A 14,652-nucleotide genomic window follows, 5' to 3' on the forward strand; every position below is an offset into this window, starting at 1 on the left:
TGCGGACATCACATCACCCTCCAGACCAATCATATGCCTGTCCGCGGACTGAACAGGGAAATGGGTCAGCGGAGCCCGATATCACGTCATTTTTTAACCTACATTTTGACTGTTTTCAAAAAAACTACTGGACAGATTTTCACCAAATTGACAAAATCACACTTTTGGGACCAATCCACTGCTTCTGCCACAATATTGGTGAAAATCCATGCATTGGTTTAGCCTGTAGGGGTGAGCAAAGTTTATTTCCATTCAGTCTATGTTATAAGCCGCCCAAAAAGTGCTCTTCCTATGGGTTTAGAAACGTAACCATAACTACACGCCCGCTACCGCAGGCCGTGTAATATATACACATACATACATACCTACATACATTTGCATGCATATTACTAGTGTAGGATGAAACAAAATCTTGTATATAGTTAGCAGAGTGATTTTTGACTGACATTGTTAGGGCAGCAAAATATATTGTTTTAAATACTGGCCCAGACAAAGGATTCATTGGATTGGTTATTCCCATTAAGGCTTTCATGAATTATATGGGTAATGTTGTTTTGACTATGGAGGCAACTTGGTGGGGACGATCAGAGTGGACATTTTACTTGAAGAAATGTAAGGTTGATGGTCTTTAATATGGAGAGCGCAATGAAAAGTGTGTTATGAGGATATTGTACATGGGTATATATGGATAATGGAAAATTGATTAGTATTCTGAAGTTATATGAGGCAAGGATATCCTCTCGTTTAACAAACTATTTGTTCCGTCGCACTAGCAGATTTTAGTTTTCAATACACTATAGAGCTGCTGTTCTGAAATTTGACACTGCATCAGGTATTTTTCAAGCATTCCATTTGAGTACTGCGTAGAGACACATTAGACACATTAGAGAATATTTTGTTATATAGATCATTTCGCCCTTGCGAGTAATTTCATTGGCAATACGTGGGATACTTTGAAGGGAACGAGACAGCCTCACAGAGGGTCACTCCTGATTTGTGAAACAAAACCATCTTTGGAGTTAGATGAATTGCAAGACAATTTGGCAAAGGGCAATGCTTGCTTAAGGTTTCCCCACACACACACGTAGTGAGGCAGAAATGGCTTCAAAGGGTCAAGGCAGGGCTGCAAAGACACAGACATCATTTTGTGAAGTAGGAAGCCAGGTAGGTGGGGTGAAAGAATGTGGGCGTAAGATTAGGACATTTTTTCAAGAATGCAAGGGGAAAAAAGACAAGGGAAGGGAAATTGGCAAAACTCATGAACGGGGAAACACACCCTACGCAGTACAGTGCATAACCACATGAACAGTATATCCAAGATCACACACTGGCAGGATCATGTGCCACGAGTTGAACCCACATCACAGACAAAGCGGCACTGCATGCACCAAGGCAATGCAGATACACAAACAAGATGAGGGGTATAAAAGCACTGAAGGGGGGCCCATTCTAGGAAGGCATGACTTTTTTTACACCATGTATGTCAGCATTCTATGATGAGCGGAGGCACAGGAGTGCACCACTAGAATGGGATATAGTTCCACATGAAATACACGTGCAGTCAACATGAAAGGCACACGCCTACTCTTTAGGAAAAATGTCATAAAACACATCATCTCGTCTGACCTATAGCCTCCTACCGCTTCAGGCTGTGTGGAGTCACTTATTCCCTCTCACCCACCAGCCCCACTTACTTTATGTTACCACTTGAAACTCATGTGGAATCTATTCTACTTGCGAGTCCAAGTATTCTATGGAATGTAACATTCGGTAATTTGTATATTTGAACATTGTATATTGTTGAACCTCATATGTAAACTACTCTACCTGCAAGTCCAATTGCTCCACGGAGCGAAGTACTCTGTAATTTGTATATTTGTACATTATCTATTACTGTAACCATATAGCTGCCATATTCGTACATTGATTTGTGCTTTGTAACTACAGAAGCCTTTATTATATTTGTATATATCTGTATATTGTATAAATATGTAAGCCTTGCATTCTCATACTGTAGCGCCCTATTACCTCCGGGTCTGGAGCGCGTAATAAGTGAATAAACAAACAAACAAACAGAGGAGGAAAAATGGACAGACCACTACGAGCGAGCCCAAGAGTTGAGATGGTGAGGAGGGCAGAGTGACTTCACACAGAATAAGAACAAGGAAGTAAAAGTGGGGAAGGGAGGCAGCTCTTGATGAAGGGGCATTTTCAGTCATTTGATAGCTGGAGGCATGTTAACATCAAGTGAATGAGTATTTAAAGTACCAATATAAAACAGGAAGAAGGAAAATTTGACATCAAAGTCAATCATGCTGCGAGCGGATAGCACATATGATGGACAGACATTGAGGGGAACAAAGTGGAGGCGGGGTGAAGAGAGGACATAATGCACAAACTAGGAGGAAATAGAGAGGTATTTCAGAGGGTTTTTCGTTGTTGTCAGTTTTCCTTTTTTTGGGTTGAAGGGGGAAGGGGCAACAATGCCAGAAACATTTCTGCAACAGAGTATATTAGCAGATGGGGTAACACAAATTAGGTGTTTAAATGGACACAGGACAAAGGCGAGGAAGGAGGTTCTGCAGGGGGGGGGAACATGGGTTCTACGTGATTTCGCTGAAGTATTTTTCAATGTGGGACTTTTCATCGCCACGTTCTCATCGACCAAAACTCTTATTTTTTTATTTTTTTTTATTTCTGGGGGTGTTCCCCCCAGATTCCCCCGTAAGTAAATAATCATACCCAACCCCAACAAAACACCCACAAAAAAATATTTTTTTAAAGAAAGAGTTTTGGTCGATGAAAATGTTGGTGATGAAATGTCACACGTTGAAAAATACTTCGACGAAATGCGTGTATACCGGTACATGATGTGCAAAATAGGAACGCTCCTGCCAGTAAAGTAGCAGCGTATCAAAGTAAGTAATACAACATTTTGTAGGTTTTTAATGGACCCTGGATGTGCGATCAAGTTAGGAATGTCAAATTCTTATGTAGTATGATTGGTGTAGAATAACAATGTAACCAAAAGGTGCAACACTTGAGGAGGTAGGTACTTTTAGAAGTGAGGGGTAGGTGAATAGGGACGGGAGGTAAGTACTGGGGAAGTGAAAGGAGTGTGGGAGGTCCTCTACTGATCTCTATGGGAGGAGAAGGGGGCACAGGTGAGTAACAGATAGAAGTGACAGACAAGTAGATGTGTTTCAATGAGGACAGTCTCTGTACAGGTAAAGAGGCACAGATGAAGCGTGGCATTCAGAAGGTGGACTGCAACGAGAAGAGAATAAAGGTATCCTTTTTATGAAATCTACAAAATGTAAATATGTCAGACAAATACACGAAGTTTTGTTTATGATTTGAAATGTAATGTTTTATATGAGATGTAGGACTAAATGTATTCAGAATAGGGACAAAAATGTATTTGCTTGAGATGGTAGGCAAACTTGAGTACACATATCTCAAACCTGCATGCACTCACCCATCACCTGTTCTTTTTTCAGCATCAAAGAAAAGAAGAAAAAAAAACGTTAGGGCAGGTGGCAGCTAGGTTCTGCAGATGCACCAAAGCATTAAAAAGAGGGACAAGGGGAAAATGCCAAGAGACATACAGCTCATGCAGGCCTGCCAACAAACACAAAATTACAAGTTCAGCGTTCTTGGAAAAAAGAAAGCATCTTGGACATCGCGTGAGAGGAGTCACCATCAGATTGGCCTGGAGCAGAGAGACACAGAAATAGTCAGCTCATTATATGGCGGAGCCACACAGGAGCAAGGCCAAGACTCCATATGCAGGAGAAGAAAGAGCTCATTAAAAGGGGACATTCTGCCAATTAATTTATTACTTTTTGTCCCCACCTGGTCTCTACAGGATAAATTAATTCAGCTTAAGGCTGTACCCAGAAGAAGAACAGAAGTGGCAAGGGCTGGAAAAGGACTATGTTGTTGTCATTTTTGTTGTGTTCTTGGTCTCTCTCATGTGGGTAAAGGATAGCAATATCTTACATGGCATTAAGGACAGAAGTGGATTGGGTAGTGGGCATGGGGGATGTGAATTAGATGAAGGGAGTAGATAAGTAAAAGAAAGAAGCATTAATAGAAATTACTTAGGCAATATTAGGACGTGATAAAGATACATTTTCGAGAAACTCACCTGGTTTTCTCTGTGTTTCAGGTGCAGGGGGGCGTATAACCAAATACCAGATGAAATGCACAGTGAGTGACCCACGCGCCTGAGCCCATGAGCAATGAAAGAAGGCCCATCACCAGGATGGCCTGTGGGACCGAGCCTAATGCCCAGCCCAAACATCACAAGCTGGGACATAAGAAAAGCCCTTTGATTGTGTGCTCCCCAACCCATGTGTCTCCTCAGATTAATGTCGTTTTTTATACATTGACTGTCTTACAACCTAGCACTTGGGACTCAAGGTTCCTTGACATGGATCAACTCGCAATATACATGTTGTGCAAGTGAATGACAAAGGGCGATAGGGGCAAGAGAAATAACTTTAGGTGGCAACTTTTAAAAGGAAAGAAATCAAGAAAAGAAAACACATTACCAATGTACTAATGGGTCTCACTAAAGTACTGGAGTGTCACTCAAGTGGCCCTCTATGCTCGTGGTGACAAGGGTCACCCGGTGTGCATCACATAAATACAATAATGGATATCAAGGAAATCACACACTTGCAACCTGTGGAATTGAACTGCTGGAACACATTGTGTTTATGATTATTTTGTACTCTGCTGTCTCTACTTCTGTCCCCTCCTAGGAGTGTGCACAAGGAAAACCTGTTTTTATGCATTATGCACCTGAACAAACATGTCCCCTACATTTTTGCAGCAATAAACTGACTCCTTACTATCGTTACAGTGCTACAATACAGCGTCATTATCAATTTTAAAAAATATGAGTGCTTGTATGACCATTTGGCCCACAACACTAATGATATATTTAGTACCAGCCCGTGACCCATGTGGGGAGGGAGGCTTCATGGGAGGTCTGCCACGTGAACTCTCCCACTTCCCAGGCCATGAACAACTCAAGACTTATGTGGCAGTTCCAGAGGAAGCAGGCTACAATGCAATTAATGACACTGAAGATATTGCCCATGAGGATGGTTACATGAAAACATGGACAATGACAGCAGACGGCTTGAATGCAGATGACCTGATTCAATTCCTTTGTCTGGGCCTTTCAATATGTATTGTAACCAAAGGGGAATTGCAGTGCCTCAAGAGCAGAAGAAGAGCAGTGGGAGACTGCCTGAATGCTGCAAGAAACACGAGCTACCAGTACATGGACAGGAGATTGCAAAAGAAGAATGGGTTGCAGGCTGCATGGATGCATAGCACAAGTGCCCATGGTAGTTCCAGCGGAGATGATGCAGAGAGAGAAAGATGAATACATCAAGGAGTGCCAAGAAGCTCTAGCTACTCACATGGGTAGAAAACAAGGCAGGCAGGCCTCTGTCCAGAATGCCCTGAAGAACAATGCCACTACATTGCCAGGATGAAGGTTCAGTAAGGATTGGCGAGAGAGAAGGCTGAAGACACATCTCAACGGCAAATGGCATGAGAGGAGGCAACAATATTTGCACACCAACATTGGGCCTGAAGCTCATGGTGCCACTCAAATGGAGGAGAAGAATGTATCTTGGTGCCAATGAGCATACCAGCCTTGAAGGTGCCACAGAAAGACAGAGAAGTGTATGGATTCCCCAAACTGGACGCACAGCAGAGGAAGAAGAGGTCACTGAAACGGAGCAGGATGAAGAGGAGGATATAACCCGGAACATCACCCAACCCAGAAGGTGCACAGGTGACCTGAGAGGGGTGGCAAAGTTGTGGAACCACAAAACACCCATCAATAGGGAGGGGCTTTGAGGATGTGTGGTCCAGACTGTCTTGACCAGAGGGGGGATTGTTGAGGGGGCCTGAAAGCCCCCTCAGCATACCAACAAGATGACAGATGCCACCCACTGAAGCAGCCCCGCAGACCATAACTGGGTGACACCAAAGTAATCATGAAGAGGCGACATGGCTGAACACACATGTAGAGGCATTAGCCAGGTGCAAAAGAACATGCATGAACTGCTTGCATAAACCTAAAAGCGACCAACATGAACAGCTATGAAAATAAAGATGGAAGATGGAAGCCACCGCTTCATTGAAATTAATGGAAAACATTGGAAAGTCTCAAAACACAGGGAGAGGCCTCACACACTGATTTCCCTGAGAAACGCAAAGCAGAACTGTGCCCAGCCTTATCAAGGGCACTGTGTGAGAAACCGGAGGGTATTCTCTCGAATAGAGCCCAGGAATCCATTATTCAGGTTGCCAGGACATGGATCTAACAGCGATGGTCAGTTCCTGGGGGTAGACTAGTGGGGGGGAGGATCACCATGGTAGGGGAACCCTGGGTTATGCTCGGGGGAATGCCCCAGGTGAGACGCGGTACCATCACAGGGAGGATAGTTTGTGGAATGAAGTTCCTGAAGCTTTTATAAGCTACCCCTGATCATTATCCCCTTTTTCCAGTGAATCTTCCTTACCCAAAGGTAAAGCCAACACTCATTCACATCTGGTGAAACAATTAAGAATCACAACTCCGAGAATCCCTGCTATCCTGTCTTCTACTAGGATATTCCCAATCATTCTACTTCCCGTCCCTCCAATTATTACTTTCCGAACTCTCAGTCAACTATAACCAACATCTACAGTTCCTACAAACCCTCTTGTTTATTTTATGATAGAAATCCTGGTCATTCCATTTGTCTCACATGAACACTTCCTTACAATAGGACAGTAAACTGTTTAATGTTAAAACTGAAGGCCCTTTCCTTTCTCCACAGGGATAGAAAGGTGTAGCAAAAGAGCACAGGACGAGCACAGTAGATGGCACAACGTCACAGCTAACCAGGCACGACTGTTCAAGAGAAGGAGAAAGGCGGTGGGTATCGAGAGGGTGGCCCTTTTTGTCCCAAGCCCGCAGAAGCTTTATGCAAGAGGACATAAAACCCGTGAACAATAGCACAAGTGTCTTGCAGGAGATGTCAACGGTACACAGGGCAAGCCTATGCTGATAAGCAGGAGCGAGGGAAGCTTCCGCAACCGTGGTCCCGGCCTTCACTCCAGTAAAGAAGAAAGCCAAGCGGTTCATCACAGCTGGTGAGTCGAGGGGAGAATTGATAAGACTCTGTTGAATGAAAGTTGCAAAGTGGCAAGTTTGAGCTGTGAAAGAACTGTAAAAGGTGTTAAGGGGAGACCCGCGGCAGAGGGTAACCAGCACCACATGGGTTCTAACTAAAAGACTCTAGTCGATCCCCCTGTCAGTGAAACTACCAGAAGGCCATAGGAGAGCCACCGAAGTAGGTTGTTGGGTGTCTTGACCCACGTTCAAGTTATTATGCTGCAACATTTGGTGCTGTGGGCTTAAAAAATCCAAGATGGCTGAAAAGCCCACAATTGCGCCAGCATCCAGGAAAACCGCGCAGTTTTGCGCATACCAAAATGGTCGCCTAACCTGCCACCCACCAGTGCGAGCGTGGTGGGCCAGAAGCGCCATGAGTGAAACGTGGTGCCAAAGGAAAAACAGCAGTGCCTGTTAGCTCAAAAAGCGCTTTGAAATCACCTTTGTTTCTCTGAAATGCAAGCTAAAAATGCCTATTTTAAACATTGCAAGATATTCAAAAATCTCACTGAACATCAGCAGACATTTGGCAGAATGTAGTCTTGTGTGCATACAAAATCTGGAAAGATGAAGAGCGTAAAGCAATGTTTATAACAAAACTGGCTGAGCTGTGGATGTCAGCAGCTTAACTGAAATTGGATTTAAAACCACTAAAATCGAAATGTTTAAAATAAATGAGTGACCTACTTTTGAGTGTCACATAGGTTGCAACTGTTTAAAGGTCATAGTTTTGAACTTAGAATCAGCGTTCTAGCTGCATGTGTAAAAATTGTAAGTTTGATTTGAATGAAGAAAACTGGAACAAAAGTGACATTTAGCTGAAGCCTGGCTTGAAGAGATTGAATTCTGCCCGGCAACTACCCCCAACAGGAGTTGAAACTTGCCCAGCCACTGCATTCGCAGGCCTGGCTGCCTTCTGCTGTTCCCACCAAAAGGAGATCACACCTCTCTGATTGAAATAGGGGAGGAGCACCTGGGAGCAGGGAAACAGAACAATGAGCTTTCCTTGGCTCAGACAAATGTTAAATTAGGGGGGGGGTCGTAAATGGCTTCCTCTTGGAAGAAACTGGGAGGAGCAGTGCCTCTATGAGCAACCTGAGTTGGAGGAAGTGGACAAACCAGAAATTCCACCATGTGCTTTGGGAAACCACACCCCTCTGGGCCAGAGCATAGTTTTAAAAAGATGGATAATTCATAGTACGGACTTGTCAACATTATATAATTAATATCATTATTCTTGTGATTTTTCTGTGCACATTTTAAGAGGTGTTAGGACTCTGTGGTATGTTATGGGGGGTAGTAGCGGAAAATAAGGTATTACTCTGAATGTCTGCATGTTAAAAATCTGACACTTTATCATCCGATGCCCACATTCCTTGTGCATGTTTGTGTAAATTCTGGAAGAGTTTAGAGGTTGTGTTCTTGATGAAAAAGGCAGAATTCTGTCATAAGTGGACACAACATCTTACAAAGATAGGAATCAGATGGTTTGGTGCTACAGAAAATATGTTAACTGGACATATAATATTAGAAAAATGGTACATAGATAAATATGTATTTGGATCAAAAATAGATTTGTGTGCAAATTGCCAAGGGAGTGTTCTTTCTGTATGCCATAAAAATGACACACAACTCAGTTCCCCAATCAAGGGAGAGAGGTGGACTTGGCCAATGATAAGTTGTGAGGGGCAGGCTTAGTTATGCCCACGCAAACACCCATTTTCAAAAGACATAGAAAGGAACACTGAAACCCAGGGAGGACATTCACTTTCCACTTTCTTGCGAAGCATTTTGCCAGACCAGACAATATCCAGAAGGACCATCTCCAGAACTTAGAATCCAGACTTCAGAACTTTTTCAGCAGGCCTCAAAATCTTTTGCAAATTATTCAAACAGCCGGGCTGAGCTGTTTGATTCTGGCTAGAACCCTGTGCCAGTACCCAGAAAGCAGTGTTGTATCCAGAATCCACTTGAACCAGACCAGCAGAACCGGAGACCAGACCGCTGTGCAGTGCCAAGAACTTTTGCCAGAACCAGAGACCAGACCGCTGTGAAGTGCAGAGCAGAGCTGAGCCAGAGAGCTGTGACTTCAGAACCACCCGCCAGGAGTCCAGTCCAAACCTGATCAGACCTTAACGGCCTATTTCAAATTTATAGTGCGAGTACTCAGCCAGAACTGTGCAAACCAATCTCTTAGTTTAAAATAATGTAATTCAAACCATTTCCACCTATCTAGAACTGCATCATAGAATTGTGTGTCCATCCTGTTGATCCAAAACCTTCCACAGCGCATCTATCATTCTGAACCTTTAATTTAATTTCTGAAAATCTATCTCCACAAAATCGTCCGTATCTTTGGAACCGTGTGGGCTAGGAACACGACTTAACTTTCATTTTAAAGCTAAGAATCTAAGCTTTCCAACAAGCCATAAACCGACTCCTTATAGTTTTTCCGTAATCGCGCTCGACGCACTCGGAAAAAGTGCTGCGATTTGGCCCAATTTCTTCACCTGTCAAAATAGCCGCTTTTGCTTGAACTGCTAAAATTCGTTTTCAACCTGCTAATCCCTCAATGAGCATCACGAGTGTGGCTTGAACTAATCTTAAATAGCTATCACCTACCCTGAACCTCCTACAGGGAATTAAAATCATTTTTAGCATATTTTTCCCTTCTTTGCATACCACATTTTAAAGTACTTTTGCCTGTGTTTAAAACCATCCCTGTTTCTCTAAGCTTGCTAGGGGGGAACTGAAATTCGTATTGTATTGTGATTGTATTCCTGAAAACTGTGTGCTTACTTCCATCTCCTTATATTGCATAGGGGGGGAGTGAATTGCCACAAGGGGAAAAGTGAACATATCTCTTGTGAAACCCTATCAGTTTATTTCTGTACTGCATTTTTATTCATCATTGCATTTCCTTACAATCATAAAAGTATTCTCAGCTACCTTATCGTCCCTAGACTAACTCCTAAGTAATTAAATCAGTGTGCTAGTGTAACATCATCCATTGTTGATCACTGTCATATGCCTAAATGTGCGATCAAATATTAATTTATTTATAAAAGTGTGATATATATATATTGTTTAATTTTTCCAATAAATCTTTAATTTGCAAAACAAACCTACTTCTTGGTTCAGTGAGGTCAGGGGGATTCAAAGAGAGGGGCGTTATATAAGGGTTTATCATCCAGATTATAACTTGTCATAAAAATATATAAATAAGGGATTCCCTTGCGCATCCCAGACCAGGCATTGACTTAGTTGGAGTGCTTGATTGAAGTCATTAACAAGGTCAAAGTGGTCAAGGGTCAAGCAAAATCCCTGTACAATTGAAAGACTTTGATCTACAAACTGGTGAAAAACAAGGGAAGTGAATCCCGCACTGAAAGAAAGCAAGGGAAGTGAATCCCGCATTTTGAGAAGGCAAGGGGAGTGAATCTCAAGTATCATTTGGGATCCGAGCCCAGCCGAAGGAGATCCAGGAGTGAAAAGTTATCACTCAAAGTGCTCAAAAGGTCTGCACCCAGAGGAGGGGGACCTGGGAGTGAAATCGTCACCGAGAGACATTTGTAAAGTTAGTTGAGTAAGGCTCTGAGGGGTCTGCACCCAGAAGAGGGGGACCCAGGGGCGAGCCATTATCACCCTGAACCCAAGAAAGGGAGGTTCAGAGTGAACTGTTGAAAAGACTTTGTATGAAAACTATAGCAGACGATTTTGTTGAGAGCCATAGTGAACCCGACGGAGGGAGGCCAACAGTCGAAAGGTGTCCGGCCCGAACAAGGGAGATCTGGGGGTGAAGCCATCACCTGAAGTCCATGAAGGAGTGGTTATTTGATTTGTGGAATAAGACTGAGGGGTCAGCGCCCAGAAGAGGGGCACCCAAAAGCATTTGTAGAACAGAACTGTGTGTTTGTTGGAACTATCAGGCCTTCGAGGGTAAGAGACTTTTTATTGGGAAGCATCGAAGAACCTGATAGCCGGAACAGAATTGTCGGCTCGTGCTCAGGAAAGCTTGAGTGTGTGCTGTGATCAGAAGACCCACCTTGTCCGTGCTAAAAACATGGGGAAGGGAGACCCCTAGCAATCACATCCTGATTTATGATTTGAGAACACTTCTTCCTTTATTGAAAGTCCTATTCCACACTCTTTTGTATTTAGGTTTGGGAATAGGTTTCTTAGTATAGGCCTTTTGTATTTAACACAACGCCACTGGGACTGCCTTATTTTTCATTTGATGGTTGACGCTTGCTCCCATCTTAGATTTAGAATAGGCATTTTTCCACTGTGCATTCATTGTGCAATAAACACCCTTGTACAGTGATCACTTGTGTCGGTCTTACTTGTTGCCACCATGAGTTCCTCACAGCTGGGAGAGAGTGCTCCGAGTCAACAGAAAAGATAAAACACCTGCAGGGGCTGATAGCTGAAATTCTTCATAAATGCAAGCACAGAGCTTAATTCTGCGGTCCCTACACATGTTATCTGGACCTGGGGAACAAGGCCCATTCATCCGAGGCAGGCAGAAACTGTTGTTCCGATCAAACTGAAGATACAAGATGCAAGAATGTGACACAGCATGAAGCTGTAATGTCCTTGCTCAGGGCCAGAGGAGTCAGAGAGGTGGTAACATTGGTGGGAAACAGGCAGGACCCTGAAGCCATTCTCTCCACCAGTTATTGTGCTCACATGCTGGTAAATTTCCCAAGTTGAGAAGGCTCACACTGGCTTTCTCTGGGTGGTTCCAGGCAGAGCTACCCGATATGGCCAGGCCAAACAGATCATATATCCCCTATAGGATGAAAGTCTGGCTATACTGTTCACCCAATCCCAGCTTGCCCAATGTCCAGAAATGTAACTTTTTGATTGTGATTTAATGGTAGAACAAAACCTCACTACCAGCCTGTAATGAACTGGGAGTCCATTTGGATGCTGCAGAAATCAGTGTGCCTATCCCTGCTTCTGAATCAATAAAAGTAGTATTTTGTCACATTTGTGGACTCCTCCGTTTCTTGGGCACGGGGGATTTCCCTTGAGTCAACCTCTGGTGTTTAACTCTGCTTCACGTCAATAAGTAATAACTTGTCAGAATTCTCTTCAGAATGCAGCGCCTTCCACTGACAAACATTACCTGCAGGAGATCATCATAGCAGAGCAACAGGAAGTTGCTTTGTCCATTTAATTCCATCCAACCATTGACATGATCAAACCAGGAGCCGAAAGGCACTAAGCAAAAGAAAGAAAGACATCCATGTTACTGGACAAACTTTATAAAAACATCTGTGAAAACGACCAGATGATAAATCCTGGTTATTTGAAAACAATCTTTTTTACATTAACAGTGTAAAGGCACATAAAAGGATACTTGGAGCTCTGGCAGACATGAAGTTTGAGGAACTTGAGTGGCAGTGTGGTGAACTGGCTCCAGGGTCAGACTGTGGCACAAAAATGATCCAGGCACAAATGAAAAACTGACAAACGCAAACGGCAATTCATTTCCATTGTGACAGACTGTTTAAGTCGTACCCAAGAAGATATATTTTGTGAATAAATAACTAGAGAAAAAAACTGTCTGATCTGGATTGCAATAACTAGGTCTGATTACTCAACTATGCCTATGGGGCCATTGTGTTAGGCCAGTGTCAGAACAGTGCTCAAAGCACAGTATTCCCCCACCACACCTTGACACAGCCTGCCTGCAAGTGCATGGATAACATACATGCCAACATGTCCCATTCCATTCAGGAGGTAGTAGTTCAGTCCTGGTTTAACTTTACATTTTTTTAACTTGTAATCAGGGTTTTCCCATTATAAACCCAGCCAGAATGCAAAGCTAAATCCAAGACATGGACTAGCATTAGCATTGGATCTGCTGTCCTGGCTCGGGGCAAATGTGCCCCTTGCAGGGTAGGCCCCTTTGAGTGGGTCACTATTAATACTTTCACTCACCCTCCCCAAACTAGACTGCAGGGTCTGACTAATAAGAAACCTATCATGCTGTATGAAACAAAAAAGGAGCACATCCCTTCTGAGAAATCAATCTTATTCGTCAGACTCTAGTGACATCACTACCCAGTTTGCATGTGGGCAGTCCTGCTCAAAAAGCTATTTGACCCAATCTCTTATTAAAGTCTGCTTTCTCTTTGGTGGACCCGGACGATATATTCCAAGCTACTCTGAAGCTTAAGCCATCTTCTCCTCTGGACCTCATCCCCCTTGCAGTTTTGAAACAATTAATACCTGACATTGCACCTTGTGTTGCCTTGGCTGTTAATCTTATCTTGACAGTTCAATTCCTACTCCTCTTAAGCACGCTTTGGTGATCCCATCTAGCTATCAACCTATCTCTTTGCTTTCCTATTTGATGAAGCTTATGGAATCCATGGCGGCACCTATGCTTAGCTCAATTTTTGGAAAGCTCTTCTTTTTCAACCCATTCCAGTAAGGCTTCAGGCCTGGCCAGGGCACCAAGTCGGTTTTGGTTTCGGTCATGGACGACTTTGCAAGGCTAGCTGATCGGGGTGGGGGAGGCGTGCTGTCAGCCGCCTTCGACACCATTGATCATGTCATGTTGGTGGCCGGCTTCTCTTGCACGTTGCTGAACTGGTTTGGGTCTTTTCTGGCTGACCGTTCACAAATGATTTCTTTGCGTCCTTTCACCTCACCCTCTGAAATGCTCACCAGTGGTGTCAGCACTCTTGCCCATTCTTTTTAAGATATGCTTCCAGCCTCTTGCTCATCTTATTCAGTCATTTGGTCTGCCCTGCTATATGTATGCAAATGACACGCATCCCTCTGGGGCTTTTCATTTGAACAACTGTCTAAAGTCCGTTGGGAATTGGATGTGCCAGAATTGGCTCAAACTAAACGGTAAAAAAACAGATGTTTTGATTATCGGCCCTCCATAGGCTGTTTCCTTCTAGACACCAGATAACTGGCCTCCGTCCCTAGGCCCTTTTCTCCAGCCAGTTTTAGTGGGGAAGAACCTGGGTGTCAAAATATCAGCCTACCTTTCAATGGAGGTGTAGGTTAGTTCAGTTTGTCAACAAGGCCACTTTAAGGTGCTCCTGTTACTTTCCACCCCTCTACAGGCACCTGGGGTGACTTCGCTGATTCTGAGTACACTGGACTTCTGCAATGCACTTTATTTGTATCAGCCAGCGTTCTAACTGGATCGATTACAGGTGCTGCAAAATATGGCAACACAGGTTGTTCTTGGGCTCTCCTCCCACAATAATATTACGGTTGGGTTGCGAATTCTCCATTGGCACCCGGTAGCATGCCAAGTGGAGTTTAAGGCACTATGTCTGGTCCACTGTTGTTAGGCAAAGTTAGTATGCAGTACCCTTTGGGAACTCTACCACAACTCTGACTACAGGTATAGGAAACCCAACCTTTGATATAAGCTTGTACTACACAGTTTTGGTAACGTGTTGAGCAGCCAGACTTATTTCAAGAGGGGT

The 14,652-nt window shown here is 43.6% G+C and overlaps 1 protein-coding gene across 1 annotated transcript in view; it reads right to left on the reverse strand.

Moving 5' to 3' along the window:
* Positions 1–14,652, reverse strand: part of LOC138526786 (sulfotransferase 2A1-like) — a 248,725-nt gene that overhangs the window by 62,143 nt on the left and 171,930 nt on the right. The window contains exon 5 of the mRNA XM_069637478.1: positions 12,321–12,415. Within this exon, the coding sequence (XP_069493579.1) occupies positions 12,321–12,415 (95 nt within the window). The remainder of the gene's footprint in view (positions 1–12,320; positions 12,416–14,652) is intronic.

The sequence above is a fragment of the Ambystoma mexicanum genome, chromosome 1q (genome assembly GCF_040938575.1).
Source record: "Ambystoma mexicanum isolate Mex_15411 chromosome 1q, UKY_AmexF1_1, whole genome shotgun sequence".
In the NCBI taxonomy this organism is placed as follows: domain Eukaryota; kingdom Metazoa; phylum Chordata; class Amphibia; order Caudata; family Ambystomatidae; genus Ambystoma; species Ambystoma mexicanum.